This window comes from Lethenteron reissneri, chromosome 47 (assembly GCF_015708825.2).
Source record: "Lethenteron reissneri isolate LAM-NWPU_2019-01 chromosome 47, ASM1570882v1, whole genome shotgun sequence".
Classification (NCBI taxonomy): domain Eukaryota; kingdom Metazoa; phylum Chordata; class Hyperoartia; order Petromyzontiformes; family Petromyzontidae; genus Lethenteron; species Lethenteron reissneri.
Window position 1 is genome coordinate 4,541,609 of NC_083825.1, and position 18,694 is coordinate 4,560,302.

Genomic DNA, 18,694 nt, shown 5'->3' on the forward strand with positions numbered 1-18,694 from the left:
CGACCGCTCCCTGTCAAGCGCCAGACACCCGAGTCCCTTGCTCCGAACGGGCGGCAAAGCGAGTCGCCTGCAACCCCAAGGCAACGATGCGACTCAACTCGCCGAACGGGCGACTGCTGCTATGGGTCGCGTGTGTATGCGGCGCCGTGGGTGAGTGCCGTTCCATCGACACCCATGTAGTTGCGCGGAACCCGATTCCTTACCGAGGGCCGAACAAGATTTTGAAATTACAGGTAACGAGCGGTGTTCGTGCGCTACAACGCGTTCTCGCCACAACGCGGTACTTTCATTCGGGAATAGTTTTAGAACAACGCAAAAAACACGCGCGCCCGTTATAACGCGGGACGCGCGCTTTTATAACGCGGTTTCTGAGCGGTCGACGACGGACTACTTTCTTGAGTCGCGCAGCTGAGCGGAGTGATACAGTACGCGGAATGATACGGTGACGCGGTGGAGTGCCCTCAGTTCTTCACCCCGCCAGCGGCTGACTTGCAGGCTGATTTTAAAGTGCGACTGTGATTCAGTAACTCAGTAATTCCTCGCTGAACGCGGCTTCGCTTAACCACCGCGGCACTATTCAGGAACGCATCACGCGCGTTAAACGAGGAATTACTGTCACTCTTGATCTGAAGCTTTCGTGACTGCAGGAATCCATACTCTTTGGTTATTTCGGTAAAGTCACGTAGGTAGAAAATAAAATAAATCACGACGTTTCGATCGCAACACAAGCGGTCGTTGCGACTCGATCAGGGGAGCCTTCTTCTCTCGCAGTCTCTTCAAAGCTCTAACAGATGTGTGGAAACCCTCCCCGTAGAGGCGGTTCAATCTTGATTTGAAGCTTTCGTGATTGCAGGAATAATTACTGTCACCTTTGTGGGGGGGGGCCACACGTGATGAACACACACGCACTCGCGCCGAGAGGCACCGTCACAATGACAGACGTGACCGTGCGTGCTAATCATCTGAGACGCAGTGTTGCTGCCAAGTTTAAACTACGAAACACCTCCAGTCGCCGATTTGGCGCGGCGAAGACACGTGCAGCGATGCCATCGATGTTTGCGTGCGCTTTTGAAGGCGGCAGGCCTCTCGTACCGATTGGACAACTTTTTTTTTATTTGATTCAAGACACGATTGTTTATGTCCTGTTGTTGTTGCCATACCATTTGCGTTGTTCTGCTTGCTCCGTAAACCTACAGCCGAACACGAGCATCGAATTTGCAGGGCATTATCCACACGTTCAAAAACCACTGATGATCGTTACGTACGATTCGATGCGCGGTGTGATCGTCATCGTTCAGGATATTCATTGACCCGATTTTTTCCAAGGGAACGTCGGTAAAGGCGCTGCCCTGCAATTTCTTGTTCGAGCCACTGCTGGTGTACACATACGCTTGCCAAACATGTCCAACGGTTACACAGGTCCAGGAGCCGGTACTGGTGAGCTGCGGCGAGCTTATGTGTGTGTGTGAGCGAGTTGTGTGGTGAGTCTGATATATTCGTGTTGTTGAGCCATGTGGTGAGGAGTAAGTAGTGGTGTTGGTGAGCATAGTCTAGCTTACAAATTCATAATAATTTACATTTCTAACTATAGGTTTTACCATTTCTGACTCCGCATGTGTGCGCGTGTGCGGGGAGTGGTGGCACAGCGGTTAGCGCGCTGCACTAAGGAAACCAGCGTTCCGAGTTTGACTCCCGCTCACAGCCAAAACATCGGTGGGGGAACTTTCCCATTGTCTGTGTACAACAATTCACGTCGCCCACCACTCCAACAGAAGTTTAAATATCAGAAAAGGCTTTACCCTTTCCAGAAATAAAACAGCTGTGTTAAGATGTTTAAACACCAAACTGAAACCTTTTGCAAGGAATCCTATCTGCTGTTCGCCTTTTGGCGTCCTCTGGTCTAACACTGGTTGAGACTTGGCTCTAAAGAAAGCTGTATCTGGTGTGGACCAATGAGTTTAAAAAGCAACGCATCATGTACTACGAGCGCATCTTTTTTTTGCATGTTCACCACGAGTATTTGTGGTTAACGCAGACATGATTCGTTGCCAAAGATTTCAGTTTGGTGTTTTAACATCTTAACACAACTGTGCTATTGCCAGAATGGGTAAAACTTATTCTTTTATTTCTATACTGGCAAGGGAGGTCTCATGAAGAAGTCCAATTCTTGACCGCAACCACCATTGATTGGAATTATCTTACTGATTGGTCCACATCCGTTTCAAAGACAATGCATATTTTATCAGAGCATGTTTTTGTTGGCATATTTTTATTATTTTGTATTTCATTTTTTACCTACGTGAATTTACCGAAAGAACTAAGAGTACAAGTATATGTGCTTAATGTACTCAGGATTCCTTGAAAAAGGATTCTATTTGGTGTCGTAACACCTTGACACAAATGTTTTATTCCCAGAAAGTGTAAAACCTATTGTAATATTTTGATACTAGCAAGAGAGGTTCCACAATTTACATCTACTTGGACGGTGCCTTGGGCTGGTGTCTCAAGGCGCCTTGTAAGATTAAGGATGAGCAAAGACCAAGGCGGAAGGAGACGCTAAGAGGGATAAACCGACGTAAGAAAATGCGTCACCCTGAGACTGGGATGTTTATCGATTGATGACGATTCTTTTCTATGTGAAGACTTATCACCGTTATCTGTATTATAATTTTTGTTAAACTCGTGTAAAGCTAGCAACTGAATATGTCTGCATCTTTCTCTTTTCCAGTATCAGCAACGACGAGCACCAACACATCGACATCTGCACCAACCACGGAAGCCACAACCAATACCTTTGTTACAAGCTCACAGATCACCACACCCACAGCACGTTCACCTGGCAGCTCCACCAACAACCCCACATCAAGCATCACCACCACCACCACTTTGACCACCACAGTGGTTAAGCCCACATCCGCTAGCTCTCCCCCTACCACCACCACCACTACGGGCACAACCAAAACCACCACTGGCCCATCTAAGACCACCACTGGCCCATCTAAGACCACCACTGGCACAACCTCTACGAGCAGCACCGTGACCTCGACGACGCAGAACTCCAGCCAGGAGGACCACATGCACGTGCCACTCAACGGAGGTAACGTCTCGACCGCGGACTCGCAAACACGTGCCGCTCGCGTGTGGCGGAGAGCTGGGGAGGCAGATTCATACACAACGTGATTACTCACTCTCTCATGTCACTACGTCATATCACACATACACACACACACACGTGCATAGATCACCTTCATACGCACGTGCCATCACCGCACACACCCCCTGGGACATGGCCACTGGGAGATGTGAACTACCTCGCCTGGTATACAGAAGTTCGTGGGTTAGATTCCAACCCTGACGTCTGCTGTATATTTGGAGTTTGCATGTATCTCTCTGACTCTCTCTCTCTCATCATCATGACGATGGCTAGGAGATGTTAACTACGTCGCCTGGTATACAGGAGGTCGTGGGTTCGATCCCGACCCTGACGACTGTTGTATATTTGGAGTGTGCCTCTCTCTCTCTCTTTATCTCCCCCCGTGGTCGCGTGGATTTTTCTCCGGGTCCTCCGATTTTTTCCCCCTCCACATTTATAATGAACGTCCGTTCAGAGTATTTGGCGACTGCTATAAATTTCGACACGAAATGTCACTTTCCTGAGCTATCATTTGTGGCGAGGTCGCTTCTGAAAATGAACTACGTAGCTCAATGGGCTTTACCTGCTAAAATAAACCTAAAAATACGAGTGTGGGGTAGTGTTTATTAGTGAGTCAGTTGACTAGTTGACTGGGGTTATGGGTGGTGTTTAGAATCGGTGATGGGTTGTCGAGCTTATTAGAGATTAAGGATAGTGGCTTGATGTACAGCGAATGTTTAGTGAGAGGACTAATGGCTGGGTGGCTAGTTGGTCAGGGTAGGGTCAGTGAGATGACTAGGACTAGTGGCTGGTTAGGCAGAGGACCATCATTTGATTATAATTATCTAAAGGGGGCGTGTATACGTGTGTGGGGAGCAGTAACGCAGAGGTGAGTTAGTTGTGCTCTGAACCTGGCAACCCGAGTTCGATTCCTGCCCACGGCCAACACCAGCAAGTGACGATTATCCGAACCGATCCTGGGCCTCCCCCTAGGTTAACAAAACCTCAAATGAGTACCTGGTGCGGTGTGTACAGCATTAGTAAACATCGCCACTCAGGAGAGAAAGGGGCCGTCCATAAATGACGTCAAGCACCTGGGGGGGGGGGGGGGCGGTGGGGTCAGACATGTGTGACGAGGGGGGGGGGGGTTTGAGAAATGTGACGTCACATCAAAATGCGCAACTTTAAATAAATATGGACAACACGTTCTACTTAATTAAATAGACGTTTTAATCAATGTTTATCTTACAACATCAGAGTGCAGCACCACGTTATATACGCACTACAATGACAATAGTTTAAAGCGATTTGAAGCATGTTTTATTTTTTTATGGGGGGGGGGGGGGGGTGCAGAGCTTTGTGAAGTCATATTTAAGGGTGGGGTCTGACTTTTTGTGACGCCGTGTGACGAATGGGGGGGGGGTCAAAAATCGTCTAAAATCGCGTGACGTCATTTATGGACGGCCCCAAAGGTGGTCGGGCGTGGTGTTGGCCACCCACGCCCCTCGTTTACCGTGCCGGCCCTTCGCGGGTGCGGCTCACTCAAGTTCAAGTTCATTTATTAGGTATAGCCCTGTGAGCCATTCGGCTCTTGAATCGGGTGCAACCGCAACAAACAAAAAACAAAAACATGAACAAGAATACATCTTAAAGTGACTATGTAACTGAGTGCAAACAGAAAATCCAAGAAAAGACAGCAAAATATTGCAGAAAAAAACCGCACACCAAATTCCAGTGGGATGCAAGTCAAACAACAACAACAACAACCACAAGACAACTTAGATTAAGGCCATCAGTCTTACTCCGTGCTACAACAAACAAACATGGCCAAACCAAAAAACTTTTCGAAATCATCAAAGTAAAGCCATGAAAGCAATGAAACAGCGATCATAGGCACTGGCGGAATTTTCACAGTAAATAACATAAACAAGTTGCCCCAAAAGTCTGTTAAGCAGAGGTCGCAAACGGGTTTTGATTCCTTACCCGTACCCGTACCCGGCCGCACCAGGGTCGCAAACGGGTACCCGTACCCGGCCGGGTACAGGAACGCGTACGCTACCCGTACCCTACCCGAAATGAGTGACAAACGGTTACTCACCGGTGACTCACGGCCTACCCGTACCCGGCCGCACCAGGTATCGGGTAGGGTACGGGTATCGGGTACCCGGTTGCGACCTCTGCTGTTAAGCCTCCACAGGGGATCTTCGTCTTTGTGTTTAGTGACGCACGCGCACTCGTGTTTTCCTCCTCCTCCAGGCCAGGTGGCCTCCATCGTGACCGTGTGTCTCCTGGTGGTGGCGCTCCTCGTCACCCTGGGGCTCATGTACCACGAGCACTGCCGGTGAGAGCCCATAGGACACCCCACAGGAACACCCTCTAGGAAACTCCTACAGAAAGCACTATAGGAGACCCCACAGGAAAACTCTCTAGGAAACTCCTACAGAAAGCACTATAGGAGACCCCATAGGAAACTCCTACAGAATGCACTATAGGAGACCCCATAGGAACACCCTCTAGGAAACTCCTACAAAGAGCACTATAGGAGACCCCATAGGAAGACTCTCTAGGAAACTCCTACAGAAAGCACTATAGGAGACCCCACAGGAACACTCTTTAGGAAACTCCTACAGAAAGCACCATAGGAGACCCCAAAGGAAAACCCTCTAGAAAACTCCTACAGATATGACTATAGGAGACCCCATAGGAAAACCCTCTAGGAAACTCCTACAGATATGACTATAGGAGACCCCATAGGAACACCCTCTAGGAAACTCCTACAGAATGCACTATAGGAGACCCCATAGGAAAACCCTCTAGGAAACTCCTACAGAAAGCACTATAGGAAACCCCATAGGGAAACTCTCTAGGAAACTCCTACAGAAAGCACTATAGGACACCCCATAGGAAACTCTTACAGAAAGCACTATAGGAGACCCGATAGGAAGACTCTCTAGGAAACTCCTACAGAAAGCACTATAGGAGACCCCACAGGAACACTCTTTAGGAAACTCCTACAGAAAGCACTATAGGAGACCCCATAGGAAAACCCTCTAGGAAACTCCTACAGATATGACTATAGGAGACCCCATAGGAAAACCCTCTAGGAAACTCCTACAGATATGACTATAGGAAACCCCATAGGAACACCCTCTAGGAAACTCCTACAGAATGCACTATAGGAGACCCCATAGGAAAACCCTCTAGAAAACTCCTACAGAAAGCACTATAGGAAACCCCATAGGGAAACTCTCTAGGAAACTCCTACAGAAAGCACTATAGGAGACCCCATAGGAAGACTCTCTAGGAAACTCCTACAGAAAGCACTATAGGAAACCCCATAGGAAAACCCTCTAGGAAACTCCTCCAGAATGCACTATAGGAGACCCCATAGGAACACCCTCTAGGAAACTCCTACAGAAAGCACTATAGGAGACTCCATAGGAACATTTTCTAGGAAACTCCTACAGAATGCATTATAGGAGACTCCATAGGAACACTTTCTAGGAAACCCTTTTTGATTTATCAGAGTAAACCCTACAGAAAGCACGATAGGAGACCCTATACGAACACTCCCGAGGAAACCCCATTATTGAAAAACCTTCGTAGAAAATTCCAATAGATAACCTTCACAAAACCCTATGAGAACCTACAAGAGACCTTACAGAAAAAAGCCCATGAAGAAGAGGCAGACCGACACACAAACCTGCCTACAGGAACTCAAATTCGCGACTACTTCAGACCGCGCCCGCCCCCTAGCGCTTTCGTGAGTGCCTTGCTTCTGTAAACACGATGCGAATACCAAATGTATCAATGATGCGATTCGATCCGTGCGTGTCTGTGTGCGCGGGTTTGTGTGTGGGTCTGTGTCTGTATGCGTGGGCTTGTGTGTGGGTCTGTCTGCGTGTGCGGTGTTTGTGTATGTGTCTGGCTGTGTGTGCGGTGTTTGTGTGTGTGTCTGTCTGTGTGTGCGGGTTTGTGTGTGGGTCTGTCTGCTTGTTCGCGTGCATGTTTGTGGGTCTGTCTGTGTGTTTGTGGGTCTGCTTGTGTGTTCACGTGTATTTGTGGGTCTGTTTGTGTGTTCACGTGTGTGTTGGCGCGTCTGTTTGTGTGCGCGCGTGTGTTTGTGGGTCTGTCTGTGTATTTGTGGGTATGTTTGTGTGTTCACGTGTGTGTTGGCGCGTCTGTCTGTGTGTTGTGGGTCTGTTTGTGTGCGCACGTGTATTTGTGGGTATGTTTGTGTGTTCACGTGTGTGTTTGTGGATCTGTCTGTGTGTTTGTGGGTATGTTTGCGTGTTCACGTGTGTTGGCGGGTCTGTCTGTGTGTTTGTGGGTATGTTTGTGTGTTCACGTGTGTGTTGGCGCGTCTCTCTGTGTGTGCGCGCGCGTGCGTTTAGACGAAGGGTATACGCCCAGCCAAACCAGGCGTTTGACGGCTCCGTCCTCGACATCGGAAGCTATGAAAATCCGCTGTACGAGAACGACTTAAGATGAAGCCTCCTCCGACACCCCGCGCTCGTCCACTCATCAGGGGGTCCAACTCATCACGCGTCACGGTTTGGGGTCATCAGCCCCTGTAGCAGAAGCTATGGTCCCAGGCTGTAACGCATTTCCCGGCTGTACAAGTTGTTGCTATGTTGCCCGAATAAGCGACATCTATTTGGAGATAACCAAAAAGATATCTTATTGGACCGGTGTGCGATGTGTCTTCGGGTTGTGCCGCGTTTTTTTTTGACGATGTCCGACGTTTTGCTCCGAGTGCTGGGAAGCTTCTTCACGGCCAGTTCTTCTTCAACCATCCGCTTCTTCTCTCGGGCACGTGCAGCGAAACGTCGGACGTCGAGCAACATCAACGGGCTGCAGTTGCACTTGCACTGATCAAATCAAACGAGGCGCTCGCTACCCCTCCTCATCAACCGACACAGGAATCCCATTGAGCTGGCTGTGTGTGGTGTGGGGGGGAAGCACGTGGCAGTGAATCAGCACCCACGAGAGGCTTGGGTTTGAATCGGCGAAGAGGACAAATCGTGTTCTCTCAGTTGGGAGAGCGAGTGTCGTGGTCTCGGCCCGCGGGGGGTTGCCAATGACTGCACGTAAGACGGCGATTCGTGTTCTTGAATCGCTGCGTTGTCGCTGAGAAGCGGAATTGGTTTGATTGCCTCGCAGTGAGCACATCGGTGACAGGGCATGCGTGAGGTATAGCGCCGCCTGGGTGTGTGGATGAGAAGCGAAATGGAGCTCAGAATTAGTTCTGTGATGTCGTCGTCCGCAGGTCATTCGCAATAGAAGATTCGTGACATTGCCACGAGTACAACGCAGTCGGTGGGCAGGTCACGTTTGATGGGGTACTTCGACCTCTGCCAAGATGTGTGGCCTCGTGTGGAAGAGTAGGCCAAATTCCTTCTCGAGCCGAGGCCTTTCAGCCAGCAGTGGGGTGAACAAGCAATTGCAGGGCTGCGCATTTAACCGTTGTTTGTTAAATGTCAACATCATCATCACCACCATCAACAACCACCACCACCATCAACTACCACCACCATCCACTAACCACCACCAACCACCACCATCAACCACCACCAACCACCACCATCAACCACCACCACCAACCACCACCATCAACCACCACCAACCACGACCATCAACCACCAACCACCACCATCAACCACCACCAACCACCTTCAACCACAACCATCAACCACAACCACCACCAACCACCACCGAATGGGACAGATTTCCAATGCGGTGGCGTGGTGTGATTGTATCCGTGTCGTCCACATGTGAACTTTGGGTCCCGGTGTGGCCCCGGGGACAATTCAATAGAGAGTGTTAGTGTGTGCTTCTGGGGGGGGGGGGGGTGGAGAAAAATCCACAAACTTACGGAACAAAAAAAACCGTGCGCTGGTAACGGATGGGTGAGCGTGGTTTCAGGAGATCAAAAGGTTCAACCTCAACAGCGTCTCGCGTCAATGGGACACAACTTGAAACGACTGACCCAACCCCCCTTTGTGTGGCACGGCACGGTGGTGGGTCCATGTAACGCGGGTGAATTGTACGAGTCGCTGTTGTTGTAAATGAGTTCAGGACGGCTTCGTTTGGCCGTCGTTTAGGTGTGCAATGTTTGGAAGCATGTGACAAGGTCGTCATCATCGTCGTCATCGATAAGCCATCGATTGTCCATCGATTACAGTGATTCATCATTACCGATTATCTGTCGTAACCAATGCATCGGTTCAAATCGATTTATCGCGCTCACGGTACAAGCAGCGCATTGTTGTGTGGGCGAGGGGGGTCGATTATTTAACATTTACGCGACTTGTAATGACCCCGAGCAAAGACTGACCGATATCTCAGAACAGCAGCAGCTACCTATACAAAATAACGATTCCGGGAAATCCGGGACAGGTGGCAACCCTGCACCAAAGTATATTTGTGACTTAAATAAAACACATTATCTAAGGATGTTTAACCACGGAATAACAATGTTGACTTTTTTTTTTGGATAGTTGTTTTTATTACAACGCAAGTGACATTCAGGCGTGGTGAAACACGACTTGCGTGATCGCCACACAAACAGATACACGGCGTTCTGAAATGTACGGATGTCCTCGCATTGCTTAGTGCCTCTGATGATGATGATGTTCCAATTAACTTGTGATCGAATCCTTCCGGTGAACCCAGCCATCGTGGGCCAGGAGCCCAAGGAGTAAGCACGGGATTGGCCATCACGGCGTATAAATTGAGGCTTGCGAAACTGTTAAGTGATCGTGGAGACGATTGGGACGATGGGATTCGAGGACTTGCTGATGAGCAAGATCCCGAATCATTCCTACAAACTGCATTTTGGAAGTGTTCCATCGCATCTTCCTACAAAGTTCCCGAGAGCAATTCGAGTCACATATTCTGCGCAAAATATGTGTTCTTTAGACTTGAACAGCAACTTTGAGTGAAATACATTGATTGTGTGAAGGCGATTGTGTCCAGGCTGCTCGCGGCAAAGTGACACGATGCAATTGAACTGTCGAGAATTGAACGCGAGGTGGATTTTAAACTAATAATAATCATATTAATATTTTGTTGATCCTGAATGTAATGATTGTGGTCATGTAAATAAAATGTCTTCGGACCAAATATATATATATATTCCTATATGTAAGCATGCTCAATCTTTATAAATATTAATCTTGAAATATATGCTGCTGATGTCTACGAAATACATTTGATGACATCAGACAAGGAAAACGTTTGTCAACTTTAAAGCGCCCGAACTCACATATTTCTGTAACTAAATATCGCGGATTGCAGCAGTGGCGTGGGTGGCCATCTGAGCGCACTATGAACCCGGCTCGATCCGAGTTCAACTCCTAGGCCGTGGGCAACATCAGTGGCGAGCGATACCCGGAATGGTTTGCGGCTCACCCCTGCTCCCTTTCACCTTCTCCCGAATTGACCAGCATGGTGAAGTATCCACAATAGAGGTTTTTGGGTTAGTTAAAATGATAAAGTATGCTCTAACAACACACCCATGACGGATGCGGAGTGGGAAGGCCTTTATCCAGCATAGAAAATCATTCTACTACTCTAAATAGATACATATGTATGAGTTAGACGAGGTGTACTGTATAAATGTAAAAAAGTAAATGCACGCCAGTGATCTAATTCTAAAGAACTAAGCGAAAATGGACAATTGGTGTTCTCAACGAACTCGGGCTGACGATCAGTGAGGATTCAAATCATGCCTGGAGGTGACTTTCCTCACTGAGAGCCAAAGAGACGACGTTGAAATTCGTCGGACTTTGATTTTGCTTTTCATCAAATTGGTGACACCCCTGGGGTCGCTCTTGCGCATGAAACCCAGCGTGGATCTTTCGGGGTCTCACCCTGCTTCAACTAAAACTACGTTCATAAACAAAACTTTTACCAGGCAAGGCTATACAGCTCTTTTTTTCAGAAGCCACCTGGCAATCACCAATGACAGCTCAACGGAGTGGCTTATCGTCACGTGGAAATGTATAGCAGCAAGATTATCTCTCTAAACGCGCGATGTTGATTCTAAATGTGGTAGAGTAAAATCGGTAGGGCCCGGAGAAAAATCCACGTGGCCAAGGGGAGAACATGCAAACTCTAAAAATACAGTAGGCGTCAGATCGAACCCACGGACCTCCTATATACCAGGCGAGGTAGTTAACATCTCGCCACGTCTCGAGCGGGCTATCAGAGTGTGCGTCTTTGCCTCCATCGGGGAAGAGTGTGCGCCGATGTTGCGCTGCCGATATCCGGAGTGTGCGTTGGTGAGCGGCTGTGCCTACACCGAGCTCGCCAACGGCACTTGCTCCCCTCCCCCAACCAAAACAAATGTCTGTTGAGGCTATACGGGGGATCTTTGTCTTTGTCTACATCTAAGCTTCGAACGCAATGGCGATTAAATGAATTACACAGAGGCCAAGCAGATCTCCGTCGAGTTGGCGAAGGCCGGTTTGCGTCTTGACACCTCCACAAATCTCGCGGCGCCCCAGTTTAAAAGTCGGCTGACCAAAGCATTTCCACAGCTGCCCTGCTCTCTGCCGGGGTTCCTGCTGGTGCATGAAGATTTTTTTAAAACCAGGGGTCGACTCTTCGGGGAGACTACACGCCCATGGTTCATCCCGGGGGGAGGGGGGGGGGGGGTCGATAAAGCCACGAACACCACCGTTTGCGTGGGGAAGTCAACAGTGAGTGGATGTAATGAGCTCTCAGTCATAGGCTCGTGGAATTTACAACCAGTGGCTCAGGGCCGCCGATGAAAATGGGCCTCACTGAACGCTCGAAGTTGCAGGTGAAAGCGCAGCCCCTGCAAATGCTCGCTCACGCCACTGCTGGCAGAAGGACCTCCACCAGAGGGAGCTCTAGACAGCTCCTCCCGAGGCTGCTTTGGCCTACTCTTCCACGCCGTCCAAAGACGCCTTGGAAAAATGTGTGAGTACCCACACTTTACCCCACCGTACGCGACCTGCCGATCGACTATCTGCGGCGCAAACCACTCCGACTCATGCTGGGTGGACAGGGGCGGTAGGGACTGGGGATTTAAGAAGTTTGCCCAACTTGCCTGTTGTTCAAACCCGAGGGGTTAAAGGAGCAGCGTTCTTCGCTAATTTTCAGAGGGGGGACCACTTTCGCCGATAAGACATCACCAGTGTGAGGGGTGCTACACGTTTGAAACCATTGGGGGTTTGACAGCAGCACGGCGATGATGGTGGTGGTGGTGGGGGTGTTCTCAACATTCGTGAATTGTCGAGGGCCGCAAGTGAGGGGCCCGCACTAAAGGCCACCAGGGGCCTGCCAGTGGCCTGCCAGTGGCCTGCGGAAGCTGGCAATGAAGACCACTGGGCTAGCGTCTCTCTACCAGAGTGGGCGGTGTGTAGGAAAACGGTGGAGGAGGTGAATGGGGGGGGGGGGGGTCACACACAGGGGCTGGGCGAGGAGGCGAGCGGCACGCTGCAGCGGATCCCTCGCTCAGCTCGGCTTCAGCTCGCTCACGACTCGATCCACTCGCCGCCTGGACCCATCTTCTTTGCTGCGGCACAGCGACACGCAACGCCCGCAGTGACACTCTAAGCACGACTCGTTACTGCACACGGAGCAGACGTAATCAATGAACAATAACGACCTCGCGTTTCAAGACACAGTGTTTTTTAACGTACTTTTCGCACTGCTTTTTGTCCAGATTTGAAGTTTTTGTGACTGCAGGGATCCATACTCTTTGGTTCCGAAAAAAACAAAAAGTATGCTTTTGTCCGCGAGATTTTTTTGTGCGAGGCTTTGATCAACGTGGCTGGTTTTCTCGAGGGAACTTCACTAACAGCAACGCAACTTTCTTTTATCTGAGTTTCGCTCGCATTGTATCATCATTACGAGAGTTATCGTGAACCCCCCCCCACCCCTTCCACGTTATTGACAGAGGGCCAGACAGACGCAGGGACAGATGGACAGAGGCAGTTGCGAGATGTTATCTCTCTCGCCTGGTATACAGGAGGTCGTGGGTTCCATCCCGACCCTGACTCATGTATATTTGTAATTTGTGTGTCTCTCTCCCACGTGGTCGCGTGGATGTTTCTTTCTCCGGGTCCTCCGGCTTTTCCCTCCACGTGTATAGACCATGCCTTCAGAGGACGTGGCAGCTATTCATTTCCACACGACAAGTAAGTGTCCAGGTCGTTTTTGAAAAAGGACCCATACAGCTCAGTGAGCCTTGTCTGGTGAAATTAAGATAAAGTCGAGATGAGCCGTCGAACCGGAGCACTTACACATGAAGGTCTCGTACCAACTTTCAGATCGCTCCACCAGGCAGCTCGTCCACTCCTCCTCCGAGATCATCTTATTGTCGTCCTTGTCACATGACCTGCCCATGCACACAACAAAGATAAAGACCTTTCGGGGAAAGTGCCGTCAGCGAGCGCCTATGAGGGCCGGCACGGCACTGCGAGGAGGTGGGTGGCCTGTACCACTCCCGGCCGCCTTTGTCTCCCTAGTGGCGATGATTACACCCCGCACCAGGTACTCATTTAATGTCGGTGGTGGGGGGGGGGGCAGCAGAGATTGAAGGGATGTGATACAGGAACGCAGGTGATGCATAGGTGATATGGGATGCAGCATCGATGGAAAAGATGGGAGGGATGAGAATTTGGAAGGAATTGAATGGATGTAAGGGGTTGGAATGCTTGGAGGCGGTAGGGATTGAAGCAATAGGAGGGATGGGGTAGAGGGGGGTTAGGATTGGTGATGGGATGGGAAGGATGAATGGGATGGGATACAAGAGGGTCGTGAGAAAGGATGGGAGGCAGGAGAGATGGAAGAGATGTGTGTGAAGGAGGGATGCGAGGGAGTGAAGGAGGGACGCGAGGGAGTGAAGGAGGGACGCGAGGGAGTGAAGGAGGGACGCGAGCGAGTGAAGGAGGGGTGCGAGGGAGTGAAGGAGGGATGCGAGCAAGTGAAGGAGGGGTGCAAGGGAGTGAAGGAGGGGTGCGAGGGAGTGAAGGAGGGGTGCGAGGGAGTGAAGGAGGGACCCAAGCGAGTGAAGGAGGGAGTGAAGGAGGGACGCGTGGTACCGGAAGAACTGCTCGGCGCAGTGCTCGAGGGGCATGAGGCGGAAGCGGAGGTCCTTGATGTCCCGGCGACTCAGCTCCCCGTCTCCCTCGCGATCCAGCGCCGCAAACTTCCACTGCGATCACGAGGCCCGCAAGCACGGGGGGGAGGGGGGTGGTGGTGGGGGGAAGTTGGGGGGAGGTGGGGGGAAGGAGGTGGGGGGAGGAGGTGGTGGGAGGAGGTGGGTGGAGGAGGTGGGTAGAGGGGCGGTTCTGAAATCCCAATCTTGTTCAAATCGGGCCCTTACCTTTATGTCAAACAAAAACGAATTCAACGCCATTCAACGAAACAGCAGCACGTTTTTTTGTGTTTGCAGGTCTCGAGATATGGGAGCCCCCCCTCCCCACCTCCCCCCCGCCCCCCCGCCCCCACGCTCACCGCGGCGAGCAGCGTGCGCTGCTGCCTGTCGAGCGTCGCCTGCGAGGAGCTGGGGTCGACGGTGCCGAACGCGTCGATCTCCTTGAGGTGCAGGAACCACTCGAGCAGGCGGAAGGGGAACTGGCCGCCCTCGGCGTCCGAGCACGCGCCCTGCCTGGCTGCAAGGGGGGGGGGGGGGGCAGGGGGGGGGGGCACGGGGGGGCCACGGGGGGGGGACCACGGGGGGACCACGGGGGGATCACGGGGGGGCCACGGGTGGACCACCGCGTGCGGACCGCTGTAGTACGGCCTCAGCAGTGGAGATCTTTAGTGCGGACTCTAGAGTAAGAGAGCTATAGGACTGACCCTATAGGAGAGATCTATTATAGAGCACAAGGACAAAGATACCCCCGTATAGCCTGTAACAGACTGTAGGGGCAAGTGCTGTTAAGCGAGCACCTATGAAGGCCGGAACAGCACACGAAGGGGAGGGTGACCAGCACCATGCCCGACCGCCTTTGTCTCCCTAGGGGGCAATGTTTACACATCGCACCATGTACCAATTTTAGGCTGAGTAGACCTAGGGGAGACCCTGGACCAGTTCAGATAATCGTCACTGGTCTTGGCCGTGAGCGGGAATCGATCTCGGTGAGCCAGGTTCGTAGCGCAGTGGGCTAACCGCTACCCTACCGCTCCCCACGTGCACACACACATACACGCACAGACACACACACACACGCAGACACACAGACACACACAAAGACACACAGACACACAGACACACAAACACACACACAGACACACAAACACACACACACACACAGACACACCACAAACACACACACAGACACACAGACACACACACAGATACACACACACACAGATACACAGACACACAGATACACAGACACACACACAGACACACACAGACAGACACACACACACACAGACACACACAGTCACACACAGACACACACACAGACACACAGACACACACACAGACACACACACACAGACACACACACACACACACACAGATACACGCACACACACACACACAGACCACACAGACACACACAGACACACACACAGATACACGCACACACACACACACAGACACACACACAGACACACAGACACACACACAGACACACACACACAGACACACACACACAGACACACACACAGATACACGCACACACACACACAGACACACACACAGACACACAGAAACACACACACAGACACACACACACAACACGCATGCCCCACCTATGCACTCGCCGTAGTAGGAGATGCCGATTCGCCTACGCCTCCTGCACGCCTCCTTGTACAGCAGGCACGCGTTGTCGTACTGCCGCCCGTACGCGCTGCAAACGGGCTTCTGTTCGCTGTACCACGCACGCCACAGCACAGCACATCAACGTACCTGTGTTGAACTTCTTTCAGCATCGTGCGTAGCCAACCGTGCTAATCGGTTGGCTGTGTACCAGACATAAAATAATTCTCACGACGTTTCGGCCACAACGCAAGCAGCCGTCCTCAGGTGTTTAATTTGTATTATTGTATTATTTTATTATTTCCATTCTACGTGACTTTACCGAAAGAACCAAGAAGATGAATCCCTGCAGTCACGAAAGCTTTAAATCGAAATTTCACCCCCAACGAGTGACCACATACAGGAGTCTAACTTACCCGGGGCAAGTCTTAGGACACATGCACTTGGAGATGCGTGTGCCGTTCTCCGTGGTGACCACGTGGCACACGGATCCCGCAGGTTTCCGGCACTTCGTCAGCCGGCACAGCTGCTCTGCACACACCGACAAGACAAAGATCCCCCGTATAGCCTTCACCAGGCTGTTGGGGCAAGTGCTGTGAGCGAGCACCGACGAAGGCTGGCTCAGGACGCGAGGGGGTGGGTGGCCAACACCACGCCCGGTCGCCTTTCTCTCCCCAGCACTGACGTTTACATACCGCAACAGGTACACATTTTTAAGGCTACGTCGACCTAGAGGAGGCCCATGGCCGGTTCAAATATTCGCCGCTGTCATTGGTCGAGAGCGGGAATCAAACTCAGGCAGCTGAGTTCATAGGTCAGTGTGCTACCCACTACACTACCGCTATTTATAAATACACACACACGTGTACCTGCAAGCCTACATAAATGGAAATACTAAGAACAATGATTAATTAGGCTGTGGGATTGTTTGAACATACTTCACCAGGCTGGTCAGTGCCGATCGGTGAAGGTGGGAAGCATAGACCGAGCAGTGGTACCATCCAACAATTAAATTCGCTGCACTGCCCTGTGCTGCCAATGTGTAGCCTCGCAGCAGCCTATAGCAACCCGTCTTATACTCGGTGGTCTGGCAAGATAGTATGCATTGAAAACGATATGGCCATAGGCATAGATGTGTATAAACACATTCCTGCGGAGGGAGCTGGTAGGAACGTTGGGTTGCTAGGTCAATGGCCAGGGTCAACGGCGGCGTGGTGTATTCCGCAAATATGCCCGACTGTGTGGGCGGGCACAAGCCGGCGTGAGTAGGTTAAACGTTGAGTTTTATAAGGGCACCACGGGGTGACCACCCCCTCCCCACCCAGCCCCTCCCCACCCAGCCCCACCCCACCCAGCCCCACCCCTCCCCACCCAGCCCCTCCCCACCCTCCCCACCCAGCCCCTCCACACCCTCCCCTCTCCACCCAGCCCCACCCCTCCCATTTTTGGATGTACGACGGACGGACGGACACAATAATCCCCCACGAGATCCGTGGCCACGGCTGGGAGCGTTTAGATTCGTGAGCCGATGGGTCTCCTGCGAGGTTATCCAAAATTAACGTGAGAAATAGTGCCGAGTTTGAGCGGTTGCCAAGTCAACATCGTTTCTAAGCACGGGGGTGTTTACATGTTTTCAGTTTTACCGTATTGCGCAATACGCCGAGGTGAATAAATGTGTGTTGGGGGGGGGTGTAGCCGTTAGCACGAACCCGGCAACACGAGTTCGATTCCCGTTCACGGCCAAAAACAACAACAGTGGTGATTATCCGAAGCGGTCCTGGGGGCCTCCTCTAAGTCGACTCAGCCTGAAATGCATCACCCGCTGCGGTGTGTGTGCGTGTAAGCATCAGCACTGGGGAGACAAAGGCGGCCGGGCACGGCGTCTGCGTCTGCGTGCGGCGCGGTGAGATTGGCGGTCCCTCCCCAGGAGCCGCCCCAGGTTACCTGGCTCGGTGCGGCCGTAGTACGGCACGAGACGGCCGCCTGCATTGGCGAGGGCACGCTCCCCGTTCGTCTCCCTCCCTGCGGAGCCCTGGCACACAAGGGGGCATGGGGGGGGGGGGTGCCATGGGGATACGGAGCAGTACGCGGTGATGAGGAGGCGTTGCGACGCGGGGACTAAACGGGCATCGCGGTTGCATGGGAACGTGGAGAAGGGGAGGTCGTGGCAGCGCGGGTTTGTCTACGCGCGGTGGCAAAACGAAGTTCAACGCACGTGGAGGCATTGGGACAAGGGGACACGGGGACGTGGGAACACGGGTGGCAAAGGGGACGCAGGGTATGAGGACATGGGGAGCATGGGAACAGGGGGGCATGTGGGTATGGCGAGATGGGAACAGGGGGGCAAGGGGTTGCGTGGACAGAGGGACATGTGGATATGCTCACGTGATAGTGGGTGGCACAAGGGGTTAAACTCAGTTGCGTCTCTCTGGCTCAGCAACAGCACGGGGGGAAAAAAAAAAACATTTTCAAAATGGCACGTGACGCCTACTCCAGTCCAGTCGCGACTTAGAAAATACTCAGTGAGAAATTAATCCCGAGCCGACGCTCAACTTCTGTTAACAGACTCCCCCCCCCCGAGCGAGTGGTGTAAATTCCACATTGCCACAGCAGGGCCCACTCTATCCATGAGACCACGACTGCCTTCTCGAGAAAGTGACACCCATTCTATCGACCGCGGGATTTGAACCCGCCTCTTTATGATTGCGCACGACGCGGTCTCATCACCGCAACACTTGCCTTCCACTAATACATCATCGTCATCATCAGCCATGGTCTATTCACTGCTGGACAACGGCTGCTGGTTACCC

The 18,694-nt window shown here is 51.6% G+C and overlaps 2 protein-coding genes across 2 annotated transcripts in view; one reads left to right on the plus strand and one right to left on the minus strand.

Moving 5' to 3' along the window:
• Positions 1–10,258, plus strand: LOC133354391 (integumentary mucin C.1-like). Its single transcript, XM_061571197.1, has 4 exons — positions 1–150; positions 2,729–3,097; positions 5,390–5,474; positions 7,528–10,258. The coding sequence occupies exons 1-4, from the start codon at positions 87–89 to the stop codon at positions 7,622–7,624; spliced, it is 615 nt and encodes a 204-aa protein (XP_061427181.1). The 5' UTR covers positions 1–86; the 3' UTR covers positions 7,625–10,258.
• The window catches only part of LOC133354382 (SPARC-like), a 19,285-nt gene continuing 10,838 nt past the window's right edge, over positions 10,248–18,694 (minus strand). Inside the window, exons 2-8 of the mRNA XM_061571184.1 lie at positions 17,829–17,916; positions 16,301–16,415; positions 15,878–15,996; positions 14,627–14,784; positions 14,212–14,324; positions 13,411–13,505; positions 10,248–12,680 (exon numbers count right to left, since the gene is read on the minus strand). Of these exons, the coding sequence (XP_061427168.1) occupies positions 12,640–12,680; positions 13,411–13,505; positions 14,212–14,324; positions 14,627–14,784; positions 15,878–15,996; positions 16,301–16,415; positions 17,829–17,916 (729 nt within the window). The 3' untranslated portion in view covers positions 10,248–12,639. The remainder of the gene's footprint in view (positions 12,681–13,410; positions 13,506–14,211; positions 14,325–14,626; positions 14,785–15,877; positions 15,997–16,300; positions 16,416–17,828; positions 17,917–18,694) is intronic.

Bases quoted from the DNA above. Each gene is read 5' to 3' on its own strand.
- LOC133354391 (XM_061571197.1), top strand. From the start codon at position 87: ATGCGACTCAACTCGCCGAACGGGCGACTGCTGCTATGGGTCGCGTGT. The intron at 151-2,728 runs GTGAGTGCCGTT...TCTCTTTTCCAG, and splicing joins GTGTGTATGCGGCGCCGTGG to TATCAGCAACGACGAGCACC. The intron at 5,475-7,527 runs GTGAGAGCCCAT...GCGTGCGTTTAG, and splicing joins ATGTACCACGAGCACTGCCG to ACGAAGGGTATACGCCCAGC.